The 25,576-nt window shown below is 41.5% G+C and overlaps 1 protein-coding gene across 5 annotated transcripts in view; it reads left to right on the top strand.

Annotated features, from left to right (window-relative positions):
• Positions 1–25,576, top strand: part of pnpla6 (patatin-like phospholipase domain containing 6) — a 203,812-nt gene that overhangs the window by 38,084 nt on the left and 140,152 nt on the right. For all 5 annotated transcript variants that reach the window (XM_063035875.1, XM_063035872.1, XM_063035871.1 and 2 more), the window contains 4 exons: positions 5,004–5,091; positions 17,099–17,181; positions 21,834–21,919; positions 25,073–25,213. In XM_063035875.1, the coding sequence (XP_062891945.1) occupies positions 5,004–5,091; positions 17,099–17,181; positions 21,834–21,919; positions 25,073–25,213 (398 nt within the window). The remainder of the gene's footprint in view (positions 1–5,003; positions 5,092–17,098; positions 17,182–21,833; positions 21,920–25,072; positions 25,214–25,576) is intronic.

The raw sequence follows: 25,576 nt of genomic DNA on the forward strand, positions 1-25,576 counted from the left end.
AATGATAGGAGAAGACAGGAGGGGGAGGGATGGAGCCAAGAGCTGGACAGGTGATTGGCAAAGGGGATATGAGAGGATCATGGGACAGGAGGCCTAGGGAGAAAGAAAAGGGGGAAGGGGGGAGAAAACCCAGAGGATGGGCAAGGGATATAGTGAGAGGGACAGAGGGAGAAAAAGGAGACAGAGAAAAAGAATGTGTGTATATAAATAAATAACAGATGGGGTACGAGGGGGAGGTGGGGCATTAGCAGAAGTTTGAGAAGTCAATGTTCATGCCATCAGGTTGGAGGCTACCCAGACGGAATATAAGGTGTTGTTCCTCCAACCTGAGTGTGGCTTCATCTTTACGGTAGAGGAGGCCGTGGATAGACATATCAGAATGGGAATGGGACGTGGAACTAAAATGTGTGGCCACTGGGAGATCCTGCTTTCTCTGGCGGACAGAGCATAGGTGCTCAGCGAAACGATCTCCCAGTCTGCATCGGGTCTCACCAATATATAGAAGGCCACATCGGGAGCACCGGACGCAGTATATCACCTCAGCCGACTCACAGGTGAAGTGTCGCCTCACCTGGAAGGACTGTCTGGGACCCTGAATAACGGTGAGGGAGGATAAGTGCCAGGAGGGAGATCGGTGGGGAGGGATGGGGGGATGATTGGACAAGGGAGTCGCGTAGGGAGCCATCCCTGCGGAAAGCGGTGGGGGGGGGGAGGCAAAGATTTGCTTAGTGGTGGGATCCCGTTGGAGGTGGCGGAAGTTACGAAGAATAATATGTTGGATCCGGAGGCTGGTGGGGTGGTAGGTGAGGACAAGGGGAACCCTATTCCTAGTGGGGTGGTGGGAGGATGGAGTGAGAGCAGATGCGTGTGAAATGGGGGAGATGCGTTTGAGAGCAGAGTTGATGGTGGAGGAAGGGAAGCCCCCTTCTTTAAAAAAGGAGGACATCTCCCGCGACCTGGAATGAAAAGCCTCATCCTGAGAGCAGATGCGGCGGAGACGGAGGAATGGCGAGAAGGAGGTGGCATTTTTGCAAGAAACAGGGTGAGAAGAGGAATAGTCCAGATAGCTGTGAGAGTCAGTAGGCTTATCAGTAGATAAGCTGTCTCCAGAGATAGAGACAGAAAGATCTAGAAAGGGGAGGGAGGTGTCGGAAATGGACCAGGTAAACTTGAGGGCAGGGTGAAAGTTGGAGGCAAAATTAATGAAGTCAACGAGCTCAGCGTGCGTGCAGGAAGCAGCGCCAATGCAGTCGTCAATGTAGCGAAGGAAAAGTGGGGTACAGATACCAGAATAGGTTTAGAACATAGATTGTTCCACAAAGCCAACAAAAAGGCAGGCATAGCTAGGACCCATAAGGGTGCCCATAGCTACACTTTTAGTTTGGAGGAAGTGGGAGGAGCCAAAGGAGAAATTATTAAGAGTAAGGACTAATTCTGCTTAACGGAGCAGAGTGGTGGTAGAGGAGAACTGGTTAGGTCTGGAATCCAAAAAGAAGCAGAGAGCTTTGAGACCTTCCTGGTCGGGGATGGAAGTATATGGGGACCGGACATCCATGGTGAAAATAAAGTGGTGGGGGTCAGGGAACTTAAAATCATCGAAAAGTTTAAGAGCGTGAGAAGTGTCACGAACATAGGTAGGAAGGGATTGAACAATGGGGGGATAAAACCATGTCGAGGTATGCAGAAACGAGTTCGGTGGGGCAGGAGCAAGCTGAGACAATGGATCTGCCAGGACAGGCAGGTTTGTGGTTCTTGGGTAGGAGGTAGAAACAGGAAGTGCGGGGTGTGGGAACTATATGGTTGATAGCAGTGGATGGGAGATCCCCTGAGTGGATGAAGTCAGTGATGGTGTGGGAGACAATGGCCTGGTGCTCCTTAGTGGTGTCATGATCGAGGGGTAAATAAGAGGAGGTATCCGTGAGTTGTCGCTGTGCCTCGGCAAGGTAAAGGTCAGAACGCCAGACTACAACAGCACCCCCCGATCGGTGGGTTTTATAGTAAGGTTAGGATTAGTGCAGAGGGAGTGGAGAGCAGAGCGTTCGGAAGGAGTAAGGTTGGAATGGGAACAAGGTGCGGTGAAGTCGAGACGGTTGATGTCCTGTCGACAGTTAAATAAAGAGATCCAGAGCAGGCAGAAGACCAGAGCGGGGTGTCCATGAAGAGGAGGGGGGTTGAAGACGGGAGAAGGGGTCATTGGTGGGGGTGGAAGAGTCCTTGCCGAAGAAGTAGGCTCGGAGATGGAGTCAGCGGAAGAAGAGTTCCGCATCATGGCGGACGCGGAACTCGCTGAGGTGTGGGCGAAGAGGGACAAAGGTGAGGCCCTTACTGAGGACAGAGCGTTTTGCCTCGGACAGTTGAAGGTCAGAGGGGATGGTAAAGACCCGGCACGGATGAGAGCTGGGAACAGAGGGGGGAGGGGGGAGGCTGGGGGTGTCAGTGGAGAGAGGAGGGTTGGGGTGAGAGGAAGATAGAGCCTCTGAGGGCCCAGGAGCTGACGGTGGGATCTGAGGGATCCCGGGTTGCAGGGTGGTGGTGGGGGAAGGGGAGACGGGAGTCACAATAGTGGCACAGAAAGACCCAGCCTGGAGTTCAAGGCTGGAGTCACAATAGCAGCACATGAAGACCCGGCCTGGACACAATAGCGGCACACACTAAACAGTGCATCCACTTTGACAATTTTAAGTTTAAATTAAACCTAGTTATCAAGATTGAGTTAGATTAAGGTTGTTTGTGAAATTGGATTAAAATGGCAAAGGATAGCTTCAAGATGTCTTGGGAAGTGATTCATTGTTTTCACATTTGGTTGACATGGGAAGAATATCCCCACTCTGTCAAACTAAAGTTGAAGATGGCATTATTAAACAAAAAATATTAAAAGTTTCAAAGATTAGCTGTCAGTCTGAGGATGTGGAGAATTTTAAAAGCTAGCAAAGGGCATTATTTTAAATCATAGGAAAAAATATAAAGTGAGCAAAACAAAAAGGCAAGTTATTCTACATACAAAATAGGAGAGGTAAAACCTTTGAGGATGTAAGAAGCAAGAACACTGCAGATGAAAATGGTGAATAAGGAAATGTCAATGACTTTAAGCATTTTAGAGTGCTTTGTATGAGAAACACAATTGGCATGCAGTTGCGGAGGATAGTCAGATGCATGGAATATTTTTCTTTTTGCAAAAGGGGATTGATACCTAGAACGTACTGCCAGTAGAAATGGTGGAATTGATTAAAATGAAGAGGAATTTATACAGGCACCTACTGTCGATAGGCAAGGCATGGAAAGGTATGGTCCTAATGTGGGCAATTGTCAATGATAATAACCCTGATTCTGAATTGAGATTAGTGAAGCTGAGCAAAAAGGTCAGCGTGGACGTGTGTGTGTCGGGGGGGAGGAAGGTGAAGGGCCCATTTTTGTGTTGAGGGCTCTGACTGTGAAGGGGGATCTAGTTAATGCAATATAATTAGATTTTCAAATGACATTAAATAAATCAGCAGATAATAATGTTGTTGCAGAAGTTGCGAGCTTGTGGGACTGAGGTGATCATATTTAGCATGGATACTGGATTGGTTAACTGGTAGAAAGAGAGACTAAATTTAAGCAGTTTAGTTTCAAGTTAACGATTTACAACAAGGATGGTATTTCTGATTAGTGTTTGAGCTATTAACAGTATGTTACTAACTATATACATATTACAGCAGATTTATTTCAATTAGTCATCAGTACATGAGTCTGAACACTGCTGGTAAACACTGTCCATTCTTAATTGTCCCTAACTCTTGATGCCATCTTCTCAGTATTAGCACTTATCCACTGAATAAGAATAAGAGCTTGGCTCTGTTAAAAACACGTTTCCTAGCCACCTGTGGAGTGAAGTTTTTTTACTGATGCTCTTGCACCTGAACTAACTTGGCACAAGCCTCAAAAATAGAAAATGGTACAAAAGCAGGTATAGAAGCAAGGTGCATCAAGATAATCTCTAGTTCCCTTCCACTCTAAGTCATAAAATTCTTTTTGATAAACTCTGACCCCAAATATGCAGCAGCCATCGTTGGCATGAAGGTGTGTGTAGTGTGGAAATATTTCAAAGCACTTTGCATGGGTGTGCAGCATCTATGGAAAGGAATAAAGAGTTGATGTTTTGGGCCCAAACCCTTTGTCAGGAAGGGGGTGGAAAGGAAGAGGGTAAGAATCCAGAATAAGGTTGGGGTTGGGTGGGGGAGTGGAGGGGAAGGAGTGCAAGCTGGAAAGTGATAAGTGAAGCCAGGTGGATGGGGAAAGCGGGGGATGAAGTGAGAAGCTGGGAGATGATAGATGGAAAAGGGCTAAAGGAGGAGGAATCTGACAGAAGAGAGTGGACCCTGAGAGAAAGAGAAGGGGCAAGAGGGGAGCCAGAATGGGGAATGTGAAAAGAGAGAAGGGGGAATGGGGTAAGAACACCAAATGAGATATGTTAGATTAGATGAAGTGCAAGTGAATCAGTAGTTCACGTGGAAGGACTGTTTCTGCTCCTGGATAGAGGAAATAGAAGAGATTAAAACAACTTTTGCTATTCATTGGGATAGTATTGTAGTGTGTGGAATGGCCACAGAGTGACACTGGATAAGGGAATAGGGAGTTATGAAAATAACACTCTCCTCAAAATGTTTTGAGAGAAGGGGAATGGGTGTCTGATGTTAGAATATTGTTGGTGCAAGCAGAAATTGTGAATGATGGCCTTTTGGATGGAGAGGCTGGTAGGGTCGATATTGAGGACCAAGGATCTCTTTCCTTGCTGTGTCCAGGAGGGAAGGGGTTGAGTGCAGATGTGATGCAAATAGATGCATTGTGGTCAAGGGAACTGTCCATTATGGCAGGATGAAAACAAGGGTCAAGGATAATCTCAAGTCCATGTTTTTGTGATGATCAGTGTCATTCATAATACTGCTTTAGATTCAAGTTTTCAGAAGAGATTGTTTTATAATTTTATGTTTTATCTTTCTTAAAATATCAATTCTATTTTTCAGATGATGGGAATAATTTTGGGGGCTGGTGTGGCAGTGGTGCTGATTGCCTCCACCATTCTCATTATCCATAGGCGGTTGCAAGAGAGAAGTAAGTATGACTGCAGTTCAAAATGTTCTATTACTGTTTGTTCTGTTATGTTCTCTTCTCTGGTTGATACTTCAGTGTTATCTGTAGTATTGCACCATCTTCCCCATTTTGAATTTTTGCTCGTTTGTAAGCAGTGTCAGAACTTCCATTTATGAAAATCATATTCAGAGGACCTATTCAGAGACATAAAGGAGTCCTGACTTAACTGGAGTCTCTGGGAATCAGGATACTGAGTAATCCATATCCAAATACAACAAGACTTGGACAGTATTGAGGTGTACAATAATAGGTGGCAGGTTACAAGAGAAAATCTTCAGATGCTGGAAATCCAAGCAACACACACAAAACTGGAGGAACTCAGCAGGCCAGGCGGCATCTATGAAAAAGAGTACAGTTGACATGCTGGGCCAAGACCCTTCAGCAGAAAGAGGAGTAGAGTTAAAAGGTGGATGGAGGGGAGGGAGAAACACAAGGTGATAGGTGAAACCAGGAGGGGGAGTGGTGAAGTGAAGAGCTGGGAAGTTGATTGGTGAAAGAGAAACAGTGCCGGAGAAGGGGGAATTTAATAGGAGAGGACAGAAGGCCATGGAAGATAGAAAAGGGGGGAGGAGCACTAGAGAGAGGCAATGGGCAGGCAAGGAGATATGGTGAGAGATGAAAAGGTGATGGTGAAGGGTGAAGGAGAAGTTGGGGGGGGTACATTAGCGGAAGTTTGAGAAATCGATGTTCATGCCATCAGGTTGGAGGCTAAGGTGTTGTTCCTCTAACCTGAGTGTGGCCTCATTGCAACAGTAGAGGAGTGTTCCGAATTGTTTATAACATCGAGCTATTATTAAACAGAAACTGAACTGGGGTAGCCATGTGCACAATGTAGTTAATAAGAGCACGATTAAGACTAGCATGTAATAGTGAGCAATTCTTCTTTAACTGCCAAACCTGTCCATGTATAGTGTTCAAGTCAGGAGAGTGATGGATCACTGCAGCTTTAACAATGCTCAAGAAGCTGTTGAATTCTGATGTCCTTGTTCTGTAGCTGTTTGGAAGTTGAGAATGAGGCATAAAATTTGTTGCTTACAATCATTTATTAAACTCTACAAGAACAGAGAAGACAAAGGCAGGAAGATGAAGCAAGAGGGAGAGAGAAAGTGACCCTAATAACAGGGGAAAGAGACCAAGCCAGCATGGTTTGGCCCTCTTGTCCTAGTTTGTTAATTCCATTGGAGTTCCATAGACATTCCATTTAAATTTGATTGCTTAAATCAGGCATTGAGATAGTTCTCATTCAGGAATACAATACCCTCAACTGCAGCCAAGTTGTTATAAAAGCAACTGAAAACACTGAACAATTACATGTAAATAGGTAATTATATAAAAAAAAATGCAAAAAGGCATAAAAAAGTTAAACTACACAGAAAATAACAATAATAGTCTAATCCAATGTACCTCCCTTGATTCTAAATCATACATATAGAATCATTACATTTAAAATTCAAAGGCAGGAAAATTTGTAGTACTTATGTTAAGTATAAAATAATGAAAATGCACCTACTATGGAAATATTAAAGGATATTCATAAATTTATGTCATTGCTAAGTAATTGGCTTTGTAAGTGGGCATACTTACGTGAGTTTGAACTACTCTATTAATTGAATTGAATTGACTTTATTACTTGCATCCTTTGAGTAAAAATGTTTATGTTATGTCTCCGTCTAAATATGCAATGTGCAATATATAGTAATTTATAATAGATAGTATGTACAACAGTATAACATAGAAATAGAGTTGTGTCAGCATGAATTAATCAGTCTGATGGCCTGGTGGAAGAAGCTGTCCCAGAGCTTGTTGGTCCTGGTTTTTATGCTGCGGTACTGTTTCCCAGATGGTAGGAGCTGGAACAATTTGTGATTGGGGTGACTCAAGTCCCCAATGATTCTTTGGGCCCTTTTCACACACCTGTCTTTGTTAATGTCCTGAAAGGTTGGAAGTTTACATCTACAGATGTGTTAAGCTGTCCACACCACTCTCTGCAGGGCCTACAATTGAGGGAAGTACAGTTTCCTCAATAATCGCCTTTATATAAGTAAACAAGATATAAATTATGATAAGGTGTATTAGGACAAATAAATAGGCTCGGATTGAGTAAACTAGCTTCCAAGACTTGAATGAATCCAGTTGAAGAAATCTCATCCATCATATTGAAGCATTTTAGCTGTTTGTTTATGAATATCATCGGCCAAATTAGTTATGTCTTCAGACTTATCAAGTATGTAAGTACACACTCCTTGCCTATAACTACATGTTACCCACCCCCCCCCTTAACTGCCAAGGCCTAATGCCATACGATTTTAAAGACCCACCTTACGCATGGTTTCTATTTCAAAGTGTATGGTATACTGTATATTGACATACCCAACAAGAACAGGCATTAACAGCATCAGCAAATTCTTGTGTTACCTGCAAGTATACATTGAGTCATCTCAATTGCACATTGTGAGTAGGGAAAATTGGCAAAAATATAACATCAGTGAATAAATTCCATTTGGTTCAGTAGTTGATGACTCTGAAGCTTTTCTGGCTGGTTAGTGATTTGCTCACTGTAGCCTAGCAGCATAGACACTGAGTCAGCGGTTACTCATACATTGAACACAGTGCTTGTCCTTATCAGCTTGCAGCGGCCAGCATGTATCTGCTTCTTTCACTACCAAGTTACTAATTAACAGCACTTGATAAGGACTTTCCCATTGAACTGTCTGTGGTTCTCTAAGCAACACACATAAAAGTTGCTGGTGAGCCAGGCAGCATCTCTAGGAAGAGGTACAGTCAAGTCCACACTCAGATTGGAGGAACAACACCTTATATTCCGTCTGGGTAGCCTCCAACCTGATGGCATGAACATTGACTTCTCAAACTTCCGCTAAACCCCCACCTCCCCCTCGTACCCCATCCGTTATTTATTTATATACACACATTCTTTCTCTCTCTCTCCTTTTTCTCCTTCTGTCCCTCTCACTATACCCCTTACCCATCCCCTGGTTCCCCCCCCCTTTTCTTTCTCCCTAGGCCTCCTGTCCCATGATCCTCTCATCCCTTTTGCCAATCACCTGTCCAGCTCTTGGCTCCATCCCTCCCCCTCCTGTCTTCTCTTATCATTTTGGATCCCCCCTCCCCCTCCCACTTTCAAATCTCTTACTAGTTCTTCTTTCAGTTAGTCCTGACGAAGGGTCTCGGCCCGATACGTCAACTGTACCTCTTCCTAGAGATGCTGCCTAGCCTGCTGCGTTCACCAGCAACTTCTATGTGTGTTGCTTGAAATTCCAGTATCTTCAGATTTCCTCCTGTTAGTGGTTCTTTGTTTTTTTTTAAATCAGGACCCATTTATCAGGAATCAGGATGTGTCCTCCTGTTGGATCATTCCAGGCAGCAGAAATCTGTTCAGAAGCAGACTGTACAGTTTGGAGTAATTTACACAATATTTAACAACACTGTCTGCCGTAAATTGTATGTCAACCTCCATGAGATGAAGAACTCCCAGCACTGGCATTGGATGCCCTGTTACCACCTCAAATGGACTTAGTTTAGTTTTCTTGTTTGGGGTTGCTCTGATGCCTCAAGATCATGGGAAGAGCCATAGGCCATGGTATGCCTTCCTTGAGACACTAAGTCAAAATTCAAGGTATATTTATTTTCAAAGTACATTTATGTTACCATGCACAACCCTGAGATTAATTTTCTTGCGGGCATACTCTATAAATCCATAATAGAATAATAACCATAATAGAATCAATGAAATACGCATCAACTTGGGTGTTCTGCCAGTATGCAAATTACAACAAACTGTGCAAATACAAAAAAGAAAGAAAAATAAAAAAAAAGCAAAGAAATATTACGAACATGAGTTAGAGTCCCTGAAAGTGAATTCATAGGTTTGGGGAACATCTCAATAATGGGGCAAGTAAGTTGAGTGAAATTTTCTCCTTTGGCTCAACAACCAGTCAATCCTTGTTTCATGATTCTATTCATTCGTTTGACTTGTCCCGATGACTCTGAGTGATGTGGGCAATGAAAAGACTATTCTCTGTGCATCAGTTGATATAATTCCCAGTGAAATGTGTTCCTTGGCCAAAGTCAATGTGACATGGCGATCCCCATCTAGGGACATAGTCCTTGATCAGAGTTTTCCCTGTGTGTGTGGCAGTGGCTTTTTGCTGGAATGTCTTCCACCCAACTGGAATATTTGTCCACAGAATTTGTCTGAATATCCTTGACACGTTAGTAAAGAAATGTAGTCCACTTGTAAATGTAAAAGTGGACCAGGTGGGACAGGAGCACTTAATTTTGGTAGCTTTACCACTGCTCCTGGATTTGTTTACTGGCATATCATGTATCTTTCAAATGTTTGTCAAGCCAGTGCCCTGAACTTTGGATTCCACAACCACTGGGAGAATCTTGTTGATCATCTTTCCCACTCCAATGTGTCCTAGGGAGTGTATCTGCTGTGCCAAATAAGGAAGTAACATTTTTGGAGCTACTAGCCTATGACCAATGCAATATCTCCATCCATGCTCCATCACTGTTCAACCTAAAACCACTTTATCTGGTTAGAGCATCGAGCTTGCAACTCACGAATATCTTGTATGCTTGTCTGTGTTATAGAGTCAAACTTCGTTTCCATAGCGTCAATCAGTACATGTGTTCCCAGTACAGCTTTTAATACTTCGACATCTTTTACTACTTTTGCTGCTTTTACCCATTTCCATCTGCTCGTTTGCAATTTCATCTGTGAATGCATTTCCACGGCATTTCATTGTAGTCATTTTGGAGTAGATTTTACATTTTAATACAGCAACTTCTGATGCCAATTGTATGATATTCACAAATTCTTGTTTTAGTTGGCCATTCTTCACGCAAATTCCTCCAGCTGTACAAAAAAAATCCCCTTTCTCTCCACAAGTTTCCAAAATCATGAACAACTCCAAAACCATATTGACAATCAGTGTAGATATTAGCTGATCTTTCTTCTGCCACTTTCCAGGCTTCAGTCAGAGCTTTCAGTTCTGCCTGTTGTGCAGAGGTACAGGGAGACATGTTTCTTGATGAAATTTCAGTTTCAGAATCAGCAGCCCATCTAGCCATTGAAATTCCCCTGTCAATCATTGAGGAGCTATTGGTGTACAGGATTACATCTTGGTTCAATAGAGGCATTTCTTTGTAATAATTTACATCTTCATGGCATTTTATTATTCTTGCACACTCATGGTTGTCATAGTCTAACAAAAAAAATAGTTAGTTGTTGGCAAACAACAGGAATTCTGCAGATGCTGGAAATTCAAGCAACATACATCAAAGTTGCTGGTGAACGCAGCAGGCCAAGCAGCATCTATAGGAAGAGGTGCAGTCGACGTTTCAGGCCGAGACCCTTCGTCAGGAAGGGTCTCGGCCTGAAACGTCGACTGCACCTCTTCCTATAGATGCTGCTTGGCCTGCTGCGTTCACCAGCAACTTTGATGTATGTTAGTTAGTTGTTGGCTCTTGGTTCACTTACAGAAGCTGTGGCTGTTGACTAACAAACAATGACTGTTGACCTGTGGCCTTTGGCTGTTAATCAACAGGTAACTGATCTACCTTTAATGATCTTATTTAGATATTGATATCCCGTTCCACTATGGATAGATTGGAACATCAACTCACTCCAATTCAGTTTATCATCATCACCTTCTTGGCAGTATCTAGTTTCAATCTATCCATAAAAGTTAACTTCAAGGGACCATCTGTTGAATCCTCTGTTATCTTCATCTATTCACGGAGCTCCTGAATAATTTAACCACACTGTCCTTTAGCATTCCTCATATTCAGAAACATCCTCAAAAATCTTTTGCTTGCAATCAACTACTTTCCTCTAATCAATCTATATTTGGGCCTGTTCTTCAAACAACTTCTGAATAGCATTCTAACCACCTTAAGCTACCATGTTGCCAACTCTCTGAGAGGAACAAATTTCAGAATTGTGTACCACGTACATACTTTGAATCTTTGAGTCAACTGTCTGATTTGCTAAGAAGACAATACTAGCCAAAATTTGGCTGCCATCATATGGGTGCAATTTGTATATGTTCTCAAAATGTTGAAGCTCAGTCCATGTCTTCAAACTTGTTTTCTTAGGATGTAGAATTTCTTCCAACCATTTATCAGTCTTTGGTGGTTCAGGTGGTTGATGAGAACCAGCTGTCTCTTTTCATAGTTCCGTCTTCAATACTGTGTGTCTTTATTTCCTTGGTCTTTATTGGAGCAAGCCATGACACAGCTGCCAATCCTATTGTTAATAATATCATATTTATTTATTTATATTTATATTTGTATTTGCACAGTTTGTTGTCTTCTTCACTCTGGTCAATCTTCCACTGATCCTGTTATAGTTACTATTCTATAGATTTGCTGAGTATGCCCGCAGGAAAACGAATCTTAGGGTTGTATGTGGTGATATATATGTACTCTAATTTTAAAAAATGACTTGTTTGCTTACTTTGTTGCATCACTGTCATTGTCAATTGAGTCAGTAGAGGTCACTGTAGAGTGCATGTCATATCCATGCTGTAATTCCTTGGAATTTACGCAATGCACTTTGATTTTGTTACACGTAATTGTTCAGTTAAAGTAAAAATTTGCTCATTAGATTTTTTTACTGTCCCTACTGTACTGTTTCTGTAGTTTATCACATTTCACTTTCCCAATTAATAAGTTAATTTCTTCACTCATTCCGCCAAGTCATAAATGATATTTTGCAACAGACCACGTATTTGTTTAAATTCACAGATTTGACTTTCTAATCCATCGCACTCACAATTCCTTAACTGTGATAATACTGTGAACATCCAGCCAGTTTTTTTCTTTTCCCAATGACATTTTCTGGATCTTATTGCATTCTTTTGCAGTATCTTTTAAGAGTCACATTTCATTAGACTCAGCATTTCTGGTATGGCTCATCCTGATTTTTTTCCATTAATCTTAACAACTTGAAATGTTTTAATCAAGTGAGACCTCAAATCCTCAGTCATCTATTAGTCTGTAGTAGATTTCATGACTTTGGTCATTGTCTTAATGCAATCTCGCAGAACACTTAATTTGTACATACTTTTTGTTACTTAGACTATGATCAAAGTACCGTTGGATTGTGTTGAAATATTACGGATTACAATCAAAATATCATATGATTGTGATCAGGATTTATCTCAGGATTGCAATCGGTAGTTTTTTCTCACTGGATTGCAACTTAAATGTTTTATTAAGCACAAGATTTACAATCGAAAGGTTTCTTGGGCACTCCACCAATTAGTATAAATTTAAATTGAGCAGTTAGTATAAATTTAATTTCAATGATGAACTGACTTTTCCGGCATAGAAACGTATAATAAAGAGTATACTTTCACTGCTAAACATCCATTCCTGCCTGTGGCCATCAAACTTTACAACTCCTCCCTTGGAGGGTCAGACACCCTGTGCCAATAGGCTGGTCCTGGACTTATTTCATAATTTACTGGCATAATTTACATATTACTATTTAACTATTTATGGTTCTATGATTATTTATTATTTATGGTGCAACTGTAACGAAAACCAATTTCCACCCGGGATCAATAAAGTATGACTATGACTATCAATGCAAGATCTAGCGATCATTTAGGTGATTAAAAAATTAAGCAGGAAGCTGTTACCATCTTTTAAAATATGCATGCCAAAGGATTCTTCCAAGTCTTTAAGTCTTCACAACCATCCATCGACTACGACAAAACCCTTGGATTCTGATGTTTTTGATCAGAGGTTTTTTGGAATCAGAAATGAGGTATAAAACATTGTTAACAATTGTTTATAAACATTGCAAAAACAAAAAAGGCAGGAAGATGAAGCAGGAAGGAAGGGGTGGGGAGAGAGGGAAGGAGGGAGAGAGATGAAAGAACAAAGGGGAAAGATACCAAACCAATGTGGTGTACCCCCTTATGCCAGACATTCTCTTCAAATTCTGTCGTTTGAATCAACCAGCCCGCATTCAAGTAATACTATACCTGCAACTGCAACCAAGTTGTTACAAAAGCAACTGAAAACACACTGAACAATTACATGTAAATAGGTAATTATATATAAAAAATACAAACAGGCATAAGAAAGTTAAACTACAAAGAAAATAACAATTATACAGTCTAATCCAACAAAACTCAACACCATGCAAGGCATAACAGCCCACTTGATAAGCACCCTGTCCACAGCCATCACTGCATCACTAACAGAAAACAGCAGCGATTTGTACTATCTACCAACTACAGATCATCACTACCTTAAGGGCAATTAGGAATGAGCAATTAAGTGCTGGCTGAGCCGACAAAGCCCTGGTCCCTTGAACAAAGAAAAAAAATAGGGGTGGCTAATGATTAGAACTGAAAATCTAAGGCCAAGCCTTGTGCTCTAATTCTAATATCCCTATTTGCAAATTAATTGCCCATCCTTGTATATTATTTTATCCAGAATAATTGTGGAAAATACAGGTTCCTCATGTTTACATGTCTTGTCCCTTAGTGTTAGTTCCTTTGCCGTTGATTCAAAATTGAGGACTTGCACAGTGATCTAGAAATTTAAGGCACAGTGAAGCCTGTGCTTCCTGCAAGAGAACCAAAATAGAATCCAGACTTGCTGCAGGAAAGAGGAAGTTTATGAAAGCTATAAAGGTAGTTTCAAAAGCCTCAACTAAAATAATGTGCTTTTTAACATATAAAAATCAAGCATATAAATGGAAAGGTTAACAAATTTCAAGAGATAGTAGTTTAACAGATTTTCAGAGGAAATAATTTTATGCCTGTTCAAATAAATGTAATGTGAAGTCCCTTAAAAATAAAAATTGGGAATAGAATTTAGAAATTATTTGATGTTACATCCATCCCACAATGTGAGGGAGTAAAATACTTGGCATTATGATTCCGTTGCAATGTACAGACATGTGAATTTAAAAGTCTAATGGCTTGTAGAAAGAAGCTGTGCCATACCCTGTTGGTCTTGGCTTTAAAGCGGTACTGTTCGACAGACTGAAGCAGCTGAAAGTGTCTGTGGTTGGGGTGACTAGTGTCCCCGATGATCTTCCAGGCCTTGTTTCTGCACCCGCTGCTATAAATGTCCTCAATGGAGGGGAGTTCATATCTACAGATGAGCTGGGCTGTCCATACCACTCACTGCAGTACCCAGCGATCATGGTTGGTGCAGTTTCTGTACCAGGCGGTGACACAACCAGTCAGTATGCTTTCAATAGTGCCCTGGTAGAAGATCTTGAGGATTTGGGGGCCCATGCTAAGCTTCTTCAGTTGCTTGAAGTGGAAAAGATGTTGTTGTGCTGCTTTTGCCACAAAGCCAGTGTGTACAGTCCAGGTGAGATCACCAGTGATGTGTATACCAAGGAACTTGAAACTACTCACCCTCTCAAATGCAGACCCATTGATGTTGATCGGGCCGAGTCGGTCTCCGTTCCTCCTATAGTCCACAGTCAGCTCTTTTGTTTTTCGGACATTGAGGAAGAGGTTGTTATCCTGGCACCACTGTGTCAACCTTTCCTCTGTAGGCTGTTACCGCTAGAAATAAGGTCGATCAAAGTTGTGTCATCTGCGAATTTGATCAGCAGATTGGAGCTGTGTGGCAGTACAGTCGTGGGGGTAAAGGGAGTAGAGAAGGGGACTCAGGACACAACCTTGGGGGGCACCTACCACCTGTCGGCAATGTGATAGGAAGTCTAGTCCATCCCTACCACCTGTCGGCAATGTGATAGGAAGTCTAGGATCCAGCTGCACAAGGTGGGGTGCAGGCTGAGGTTTCTGAGCTTCCTGTCAAGTCTGGAGGGAATTATGGTGCTGAATGCTGAGCTGTAGTCCAGGAACAGCATTCCAGTTTATCCATTCCTCTTCTCCAGGTGATTGAGGATGGTGTGTAGTGCTGTGGCTATGGCGTCATCAGTAGACTGGTTCCGTCGGTAGGGGAATTGTAGAATGTCCAATGTGGGTGGTAGAATGCTGCACATGTAGTCTTTAACCAGCCTGTCAAAGCATTTGCTTATAATTGAGATGAGTGTGACAGGGTGCCAATTCTTCAGGCATGCTACCTTGGTTTTCTTGGGTACAGGGACAATGATGGATGATTTGAAACATGGGGGCACTACACACTAGGAGAGGGAGAGATTAAAAATGTCCATAAACACACCAGCCAGCTGTTGAGCGCACACTTTAAGGACGTGCCCTGGGATATCGTCTGGCCCCACTGCCTTGTGGCTGTTGACACGTTGGGATGTTCTGCGTACATTAGCCTCGGAGATGACCAAGGTGCAGGTCTCGTCGGTGCCTCTCCTCGGGGGTTCAGTCCTATCAACCTCGAATCGAGTGTAAATAAGCATTTAGCTCACCCGGGAATGAGGTGGCAATGTTGGCTATACTGCTGCGTTTCCTCTTGAAGTCTGTGATGGTGTGCATCGAAAAGGAAAAAAGGTCAAAATTGAAATTGTTGGAAGTTCCTTAATTATATTGTAATTAATTTCATAATTTGACTTATCTTTCAAATTCCAAATGGTTCAAACCTGACTAATGTTTCAGCCAAAACCTATCACATTGTGCACCAGTCAGGGGACTGTAGTTGCGAATTGCTTCATAATTAAATTGCTTCTGTGCGCATTCTTTAAAAAAAATTTAAACTCATTAAATCATCTGCAGCACTAACTCTTGTTTCAGTTCCCCTTTCCACCAATTCTGTCACTTGAAGGCAGTTTATGAACAACATTAATGGGATGGATTGAGGGACCTGAAACTCTACTTTTTTTTTTGTAGGACTGGATGTCACTTTAAAACAGACTTCCAAGCATTTATAAATTTTTAGATAAAATATTTGTGTATCTATAAGCTAACTCTTCGAAGAGGCCCAGATTGGAGGCTGAGCTGATTAAATCAAGAAACATTTAAGAAGGGTTTGAGATATTACATAGTTATCTGTCCACTGAGCTTTCTGTTTGGTTCATTGTCCTGACCCTCTTTACTGATTTTTATTATATTTTCCAACGTTCCGATGAGGTAGTGAATTGACACCCCTCCACTCCAGATAGATTCTAAGTCCTACAAATGTTTGAAAATGAATGCTGTACTAGTCTCCTTAAAGTACGTAGGAACTAATTCATTGCACTTGATCTGTGGGACACTACAGAAGTTTGACGTGGCATTACATAAATTCAAATTAACCTAATACCTGTATTTGTTTTGACCATTTGTTTATTTTTATTACTTTTACTTTTATTTAGTGACACGGCATGGAGTAGGCCTTTCTGGCCCCTCGATCCATACTGCCTCAGCAACCCCCAGCAAACATGATTAACCCTAACCTAATCACAGAACTATTTACCGTGACTAATTAACCTGCCTGATATATCTTTGGACTGTGGGAGGAAACTGGAGCACCTGGAGAAAACACATGCATACCACGGAGAGGTCATACGGACTCCTTACAGACGGCGCCAGAATTGAACTCTGCCGTGCCCCAAGCTGTAATTGTGTCACGCTAACCGCTATGGTGCCGTGGCACCCTAACTTCAGAGAAGTCCTATAAATACATTGCAAACTTTGGAAATGCATGTTATGTTCTTGAGCAACATTATATGTACAGCCACGCAAGCAATTTTTAGGGTCAAATTCATTTACCATTGTTTAGTTTACTTGGCGAGCCAATTCTGTCTCATGATGGTAAAGCTCTCTGCAGAAATGTTGGTTGATTGGCTCCGTAATGAATGAAATAGTTCTGATTTGTAGAACCCCTGAAGTATTAACTTATTCTACAGTCATCGATGTAGGGCAACTACTATAATGACGAGATAAGAACACCCTGATGGATATGCTCCCAGTGTATGGAAGATGGAAATCATTGTTCTTGACAAATTAAATTTCATTCTGCAATTGATTTTATCTAGCAATTAATTTATTTTGTCTTTTTTGTTGCTTCTTAGAAATTCAAGCTCCAGAAACTCCCAAGTACAGATTTCGAAAACGTGATAAAGTAATGTTCTATGGCCGCAAGATCATGAGAAAGGTATGAAGGCATGTCTAATTGAGGGCATAATAGTCTACAGCGAATGAATATGCCAGATATTACTTATTCCTGTTGTTCAAGATTTAGCCAAAGTAAGGGTGACTGGACCAGAAACCTTGGTTTGGGGTGTTTCTAATAACATTCTTGTTCTGAAAATATTTTGGAATTGAAATTATTATTGTGACGTGCACTGAGGTAAAATGGAAAAATTTAATTGCATGTTATTCATAGAGATAATTTCATTACAACAGTGCCTTGAGATAACACAAAGGAAATAATATAATTCAGAATTAAGTGTTACAGTTGAAGAAAAGGCTGTGCAGGTAGATAATAAGGTGTGAAGCCATAATGAGATGGGTTGAGAGCCCACCTTCCACTACCACCAATCCAGAGTCCACTTGGCTAGGACACACTGTTGTAGCTTTCTGGACCAGCCCACCATTCAGAACCTTATCAAAGACCATGCTAATGTCCATGTAGACAATGCCCAGATCAATCCTCTTTGTCAGCTCTTCAAAAATGCTCAGTTAAATTAATGAGCAATTTCCCACACACAGCCATGCTGACTATCCCTGATCAGTCCTTACCATTCCAAATGCAGTTAAATTCTATCATTTGAGTGCCCTGCAGTATCTTACCACCACTGGCATTAGGGTCACTGCTTGCCCTTCATTTGCCGTCAGTAGGTATATTTAATGTCAGAGAAATGTATACAATATACATCTTGAAATTCTTTTTCTTCGCAAACACCTATGAAAATGGAGTGCCCCAAAGAATGAATAAGAGTTAAATGTTAGAACCCCAAAGCCTTCCCCAACTCCCCCTCCCACACATAAGCAGCAGCAAAGTAACGACCCCCACTTCCCCCACCAGCAAAATCATTGGCACCCCACCATCGAGCACTCAAGCGTGCAGCAAGCATCAATAAAGACACAGACTTGCAGTACCTCAAAGACTATTCGTTTACCTGGTATTCAACATACCACAGGCTCTCTCTCTCCCTAATAAGGGAAAAAGAGGTGTCCCCATTTCACAGCAAGAAGGGAGACAACAAAGCATCTCGCTGACTTATGGTGTTAGAAGTCTGTTGTGTCGCTTTTTCTGATCTCTGTGCCCAAAGAACTCAGGTCTCCGGGCACACAGCCAGCAGCCAGTTCACTGCTTATGATCTTCCGTCTCCCACGATGCATCAGGCAGCGACAGTTCCGCAAAGAACCAAAGTCAGCGTGTAACTCCAGATCAGGGTCTTTAAAAGAACCTTGAAAGGGAAAAAAGAGATATCAAAGATAGTAATAGAGCTGTTTCCAAAGATGCAAACAAAGGAGATGCCATTAGGCGCCATCATCCCTCCGAAGCTCAGCCTCCCTCTTGTGCCATCTTTTAACTACTTGTGTCTAACAATGAAACAAGTGTTTCTGCTCAGAAGCTATTCCCTGTAAGGTCCTAGGATATACTTGGTCCAAGCCCTGGGGATTTATCTACTTGTATGTCCCTCAGGACCACCAATGCCTCTTTTGTAATGTTGACATGTTTCAGGTTCTTCTCACTGTTGTCTTCCATGAATTCACTAACACCATGACCTTCCCTACATTAAATACAGATGAGAAGTATTCATTGAAGACCTCATCCATCTCCCATGGCTCTCCCATAGATGAGCACACAGCTCCTTAAGAGGGCTTATCCTTTCCCCTACTCCTGATGAGGTCCTGATCAAGGATCTTGGCCTGAAACATTGACTATTTGTTCTACTCCATAGATGCTACTTGACTTGCTGAGTTCTTCCAGCATTTTGTGTGTGCTGCTCAAGATTTCCAGCATCTGCAGAATCCCTTGTGGTTGTTCTCTCCCTTATTGCTCTTTTCTTTTAATAAATCTTTTAAAATTACTTACCTGATCTGCCAAGCATATCTCGTCTCTTTTTGCTTTTAGATTTCGTTCTCATCCTTCTACATCCCTCATGGAATCACTTAGTTTTAGTAGCATGTACTTGTCCTGCACCTCTTCTTTCCTGATCAGAGCCTCAAAAACCCTCATCAGCGACGTTAATCCTGCCGGCCCTGCCCTTCACTTTTACAGGAACATGTCCCATCATCCAGGATGTTAAGTTGTGCCATCAATCAGTGTTGAATGAATGCTGCAGAGTAGTTCTAGTTGACACCACTCAGTCAGCCTGACTAAATGAAGCCAGATGGTACTTGAAATGATTTGTGTGCTTTATGGATTGGGAAGTTGCAGGGTATTTTCTGAGGTTGTGAAGTTCTGGGCATAATTTGAAATATCGCATGCTCATTTGTCTTGAGTTTTCTGTTTTAAAAAAAAATTGTTAAAATTTTGTTTTAAAATTCTCAAAATAAATCAAATATCATGTTATGCTATCAAGCCCTTTCACTTAGATTAGATTCAACTTTATTGTCATTGTGCCGAGTACAGATACAAAGCCAATGAAATGCATTTAGCATTTGACCAGAATTGCAAAGAATAGTGTTATTTACAAAATAACTGCGAATAAAAGAAGTGCTACAGCACACAAATATAAGAGTACTGAGACAGTACAATATGGATGCAATACTGCTGAGCGCTGTGATGAGAGGTTCAGCAGGGTCACAGCCTCAGGGAAGGAGCTCTTCCTGTGCCTGCTGGTGCGGGAGTGGACGCTCCTGTAGCGCCTACCGGATGGGAGGAGAGTAAAAAGTCCATGGTTAGGGTGAGATGCATCCCTGATAATGCTTTTCGCCCTGCCCAGACAGCGTTTATGGTAGATGTTCTCAATGGTGGGCAATTGGGTGCTGAAAATCCACTGGGCAGTTGTCACCACACACTGGAGTGCTTTGCGGTCCGATACGGGACAATTGCCATACCACACTGAGATGCAGTTGGTGAGTATGCTCTCAATGGTACAGGGGTAAAAGTCTGTCAGTATCCTGGGACAGAGGTGAGCTTTCTTGATGCTCTGCAGGAAATAAAGGTGCTGTTGCGCCTTTTTAATTAGGATGGGGGAGTTCAGGGACCAGGTGAGGTCCTCGGAAATGTGGACACCAAGGAATTTGAAGCTTGATACACACTCCACTACAGTTCCCGTTGATGTAGATGGGGATGTGAGTGTGACACCTGGTAGGCCTGAAGTCCACAATAATCTCCTTGGTCTTCTGGGTGTTATGGGCCAGGTTGTTGTCGGCGCACCGCGCAGCCAGGTGCTGGACCTCGTCCCTGTAGGCTGTCTCGTCATCCCCTCTGATCAGACCAACCACCGTGGTGTCGTCTGCGAACTTGATTATGGTGTTAGAACCATGTACAGGAATGCAGTCATAGGTGAAAAGGGAGTACAGAAGAGGGCTCAGCACACAGCCTTGAGGCACGCCGGTGTTCAGGGTGAGAGTGGAGGAAGAGGAGAGAGTGCCTTAAGAATAAACATTTTTTATCAAATTTAACTGTTGCTATTGTATCCTGCTTTACATGTCAAGGTTTTGCTGTCAGCAGAAAGTTGTCCGCAGTTATCTAATGTTCTCTGGCAGGGATTTCTCCATTCCCAGTGCCTTCTGTAGTCAGGTGTCAGCTCTAAAGGGTGTCTGATATTCAGCAACAGGAGTGTTATCAAGCACCATTAGATGCTGGTGCCAATGAAGGATTCTCACAAACAGCAAACTGGACACTCAAAGACACCTTGAGATTTTTAGTTGAACTAGTTATGTCTTTTTAAAGTAAGGTAAAAGATGATACATAATTTTTATATCAGTATTTTGAAATCTTTATTATACATTCTCTACAGCATTAATGTATGCTTAAGGGTTTGTTAAACAGTAAACATTTGTACACCATTAAAATGGGCACCTTAAGATAATGAGACTTGATATTTTAAATGCCAATTTATAAAAAATGTCAGTAAAAATTCTGTGCAAGTAGATATAAATTGATTGCTGAAGGGTTTGATGGTAACAGTTTCAGACAGCACACCCAATGGAAGAGCACAGAATCATTGAAAGCAGCTTTTTGAATTTGCTTAGACATGGGCACCCTCTATAATCCCTTTTGCAGTTTCTCTGTTACTACAGTCACAGAATCTAGGACATTGTGATTAGTTCAACAGTACGTGGAAAACTCATCCTCTAATGCATTGAATGACTTTTTAAAACTGACTTTGCCAAAGAATATTCAGAGTCATTATCATATCGTCATAGAATAGCAGGGGAAAGGTTTGTTTGATTGTTTATTTATTTACTGGCATGCTGCACGGAGTAGGCCCTTCCCACCCTTCGAGCTGTGCCACCCGGCAATCCCCCAGTTTAATCCTAATCATGGGACAATTTACAATGATCAATTAACCTACCAACTGCTATGTTTTTGGACTGTGGGAGGAAACCATGCGGCTATGGAGAAAATGTGTAAACTCCTTACAGACAGTGGCAGGAATTGAACCCAGGTCACTGGGACTGTAAAGTATTGTGCTAACCACTATGCTACTGTGCTGCCCTATTTGTGCTTGGCTGTAGTAAATAGTTCCCTCTTTACCAGTTCTCAAAAATACTATTAAACCTGAAGATCAGTTGCTCAGTTTTAAAATATGTGAATAGTTCGCATTTAGGTTTAGGTTTTCACACTATCAATATAATGTGTGATGCATTGAAGTATGGCTTGTGGTTGTCTTTTTTTTTAAGGTATCCCAATCCACATCTTCCTTTGTTGGAACTTCGATAAGAACAAGAGTGAAAAGAAAACAAAAAATGCTGATCATTGCAAAACGGTATGGCCTTGAGTATATACTGTTTGTATATGGAATAGTTGTTGCTCCGGAAGGGGTAACTTTGCATAATAACTGTCTTAGAGGCATGATAATCATCATGGATGATAATCACCCAGACTTACAACATACTTCTTGTAATCGAGATGTAACAGGACAAAATGTGAAGCTAAATTCAAGAAAGCTTTTCATGACCTGATAGTAATAAGACTGAGAAACTTCATGTCTGTCTTAAAGACTGCTTCTCTAATGTCAAGCAACAGGCCCATAGATGTATCTTTACCCCCCATTATCCATATGTTGAGATCAGATTAAATAAAAATGTGCGTAGAAGGTTGATTGATCATTTGTAAAACACACAAAATGCTGGAGGAACTCAGCAAGTTAAGCAGCATTTATGGAGGGGAATAAATAGTTGACATTTTGGGCCTAGTCCCCTCATCAGTGTCATGACTTCCTAAGTTCCCCCAATTTTTTCTGTGTGTTGCTGAAGATTTCCAGCATTTGCAAGAACCTCTTGTGTTTATGATGGATCATTTGAACTCTTTCCCTCTAGAACTAAGGCTGCTGCTCTGACCTAGTCCAATTCAACCTTTTATTCCTATCTTTTTCATGAAGTCTCATTACACTGAAAAAGATACCGTAGATCTGAGCTGAGAATTTTAATGAGGAAAGATCAGATAAGCTGTGATTGTTTCCTTTACTGCCCTGTAAACTTTCTAAGATTTCCTACCCCAGGCAACACGTGTTATTTTATTCATAGGCATATGATGGTATTTCTCACTGTCTTTTGAAGTGCAGCACTGACTTGGCTGACCTTCCCATCTAATTATGTTACTGATGGTTAACTTCACTGAGCTGCTTCCCATCCAGCTCTCCCAATCTTTTGTCATAGTTCCCTTCCCTGCATTGCCACCTGAAAACATTATCCAGGCCCCAATTTCCACTATTTTGTGTAGAAGGCCCTGTCATGCCTCGTCACTCACTTGTTTCCTCCTTTAATATCAGTCTCCCAGAGAACATTCTCTTTCTTCTGGTCTTGCACAATTGTTTTATATTATAAATTCCACACATGGGTCATTTGTCACATGTCTACTGGCCATTGTCTTCAACCCTTTACCATCCTTGTATGAGTGCATTGTTTATCTGATATTTAATCTTTAGTGAGATGCATTGTCCTGTAGATAAATACTGCAAAACTGGTCATCTTTACCTTCGCTGCAAACTCCCCAGCTGCCTGGTGACAGAACTGGATTATTTACATCTTAAACAACAGGAATTCTGCAGATGCTGGAAATTCAAGCAACACACATCAAAGTTCATGAGTCCTGACGAAGGGTCTCGGCCTGAAACGTCGACTGCGCCTCTTCCTATAGATGCTGCCTGGCCTGCTGCGTTCACCAGCAACTTTGATGTGTGTTGCTTATTTACATCTTAAATGATTTACTAAAATGTCTTCTCTATCAGAAGTTCATGAAACTGTAGTATCATCAGGATACCCTCCTGTCTTTGTGCTTCTGCCACTAACTAAACACAAGGGTAGCCTCCTTCTCTGTCCTGCCCGCACTGTCTTGCCTTTTTTGATTCTATGTTGGCTTCTAGTTTCCAATGTCTTAATCTGAAAATTCGCACACTTGTATCTGAGTATCTTAAATGCTATTCAATTCTCCATCTACCTCCATTCTCCAATGGAGAAGGGACAGCATTTTAAGAAATGCATTGTCTCTGAGGCTTCTTGTCATAATCTTACCCAGATCCTGATAAGTGTGATTATTATTTTCTATGATTTATTTTAAATGTTGACCTGTTACTTTGGTTGATACTGAACATTTTGGTGAGTTTGTGTTGCCTCAGCAATATTCGTCGCACAGTGGGTGCCAAAAGGATTGAAGACACAAGACTAGTTGCTGGAAACCAGAGCAGCAATCAGCTAGGGGAACTTAGTGGTTTGAACAGCTTCTGGGAGAGAGAAATGAGGAAGGAACTGCTGATTTTCAGGTCAAGACTGCAGGGTGTTTTGACTCTTATCTCTATGTCAACAATTCTCTCTCTTCCCCCCCATCCCCCCCAACTTCCTTTGTGCACACAAATGCTGCTTGACCTACTGAGTTCCTCCAGTTGATGTTGTCAAAAGAACAAGGTCGTTTGACTCAGAAAATATCTGATAGGGCAGCAGCAATCAAAAGGTGCTTGAAGAGACGATGAGAAAATGAATGGTCGAGGACCATTGCTCAGAATACTCTGAGCTAGGTCTTGCAGTAGTTGTGTTTTGCTGTAATTTGCAGTGGGCTGCTGCCTCCATGTGTTCTTGTGTTAACAAAATTACAGTAAATGTGAAGGAATACTGTGTTGGTATTGACGCTGTTAGAAGGGAAACCACCTACAGTAATGCTAAAATACTTTCTTATAAACAGTGTTAAATAAGTATTTTAATAGTTTTAATTCCTTTTTAAAATTCAACATATAATATTGTCTTATTTTGTTATTTTACATGAAGTATTTTCTAAGTGTTGGGAGTACTAATGCATAAATCCAGCTGGGTTAATACCACCGAGCCAGTAGTGCTGGTGATAATCTAGCACTGAGCGGAAGTAACCGAGCAACATTCAGACTATTAGGGATTTCGATTAAAGTGCAGCATGTCACATCACACATGACTCTGCTTCTACATGCTGATTGGCAGAACAGTGAGCTTAGTATAATACCTGACGTAAGTTATCAGTGAGTTGCTTGTCTGGTAACCCTGCGCTAAGAACAGTTTTATTAGTTGGAAGCTTTTTCCTTCATTCTTGTTCCCTCTTACCTCACTCCTTTTGGGTTGGACTGCTTATAGAGGATGCCTTTCAAGTGAGCTAGGATATTGGACAGTTTGTCTTTCCGTAATGATTTGCTGAATGTCATTGTTTTTGTAGAAAAGATAACCACCTTGTGCCTCCTTTAGAGAATAGCATCAGTGTAGATATGGAACTTCTGGATGACTGAACAATATTTAGTATTTTTATGTATTTTACATAAGTCAAGTACATCATTACATTGTTAAGTAAGTTGATGTGCTTTGTCTGCTTGCATCTGCCACTTTGAGTGTAAATCCTGTTCTCTGCTTTCATCTCTCCATTTCTTTTAAAGGCATTTCTCCATCTTCTATAATTTCCACAGGTTTTTGCACATTAGTAAGGAAGTTCCAACCCTTCAACCGAAGGAGCCCCCACCCTCTGTTCTTGAGGCTGATTTAACTGAATTTGATGTTGCCAGCTCACACTTGCCTTTGGAAGTACTGTATATGCTGAAAAATGTCAGGTAACATTTGGAATCTTTAACTTATTTCATCTACACTGTTACTAATTGTCAGTGATTCTTTGTATACTGAATTAGTATTGTGTTTAAATTGATGGGAAAAAAATAGCAGCAACTTTAGGGTGCAGCTTTTCCCAAGGAGAATAAGGATCAAGCACATGCTCTATTAACACCCACCCATTTCTTTTGTGCCATGCGGTCTGTCTTTGAATAGATTGAATCATCTTGCTAAGGCTACTTGTCAAAAATTCCCAAACCCACAGATTTTGCTGTAGCTTTTGTAAATAAGTTGGCAGAGGTGTTTTAAGTTTAAGGGAAACAGTAACAGCTCCTTCATTATTTAACAAACACAGAACATAAAGCGTG

This window comes from Mobula hypostoma, chromosome 29 (assembly GCF_963921235.1).
Source record: "Mobula hypostoma chromosome 29, sMobHyp1.1, whole genome shotgun sequence".
Lineage (NCBI taxonomy): Eukaryota > Metazoa > Chordata > Chondrichthyes > Myliobatiformes > Myliobatidae > Mobula > Mobula hypostoma.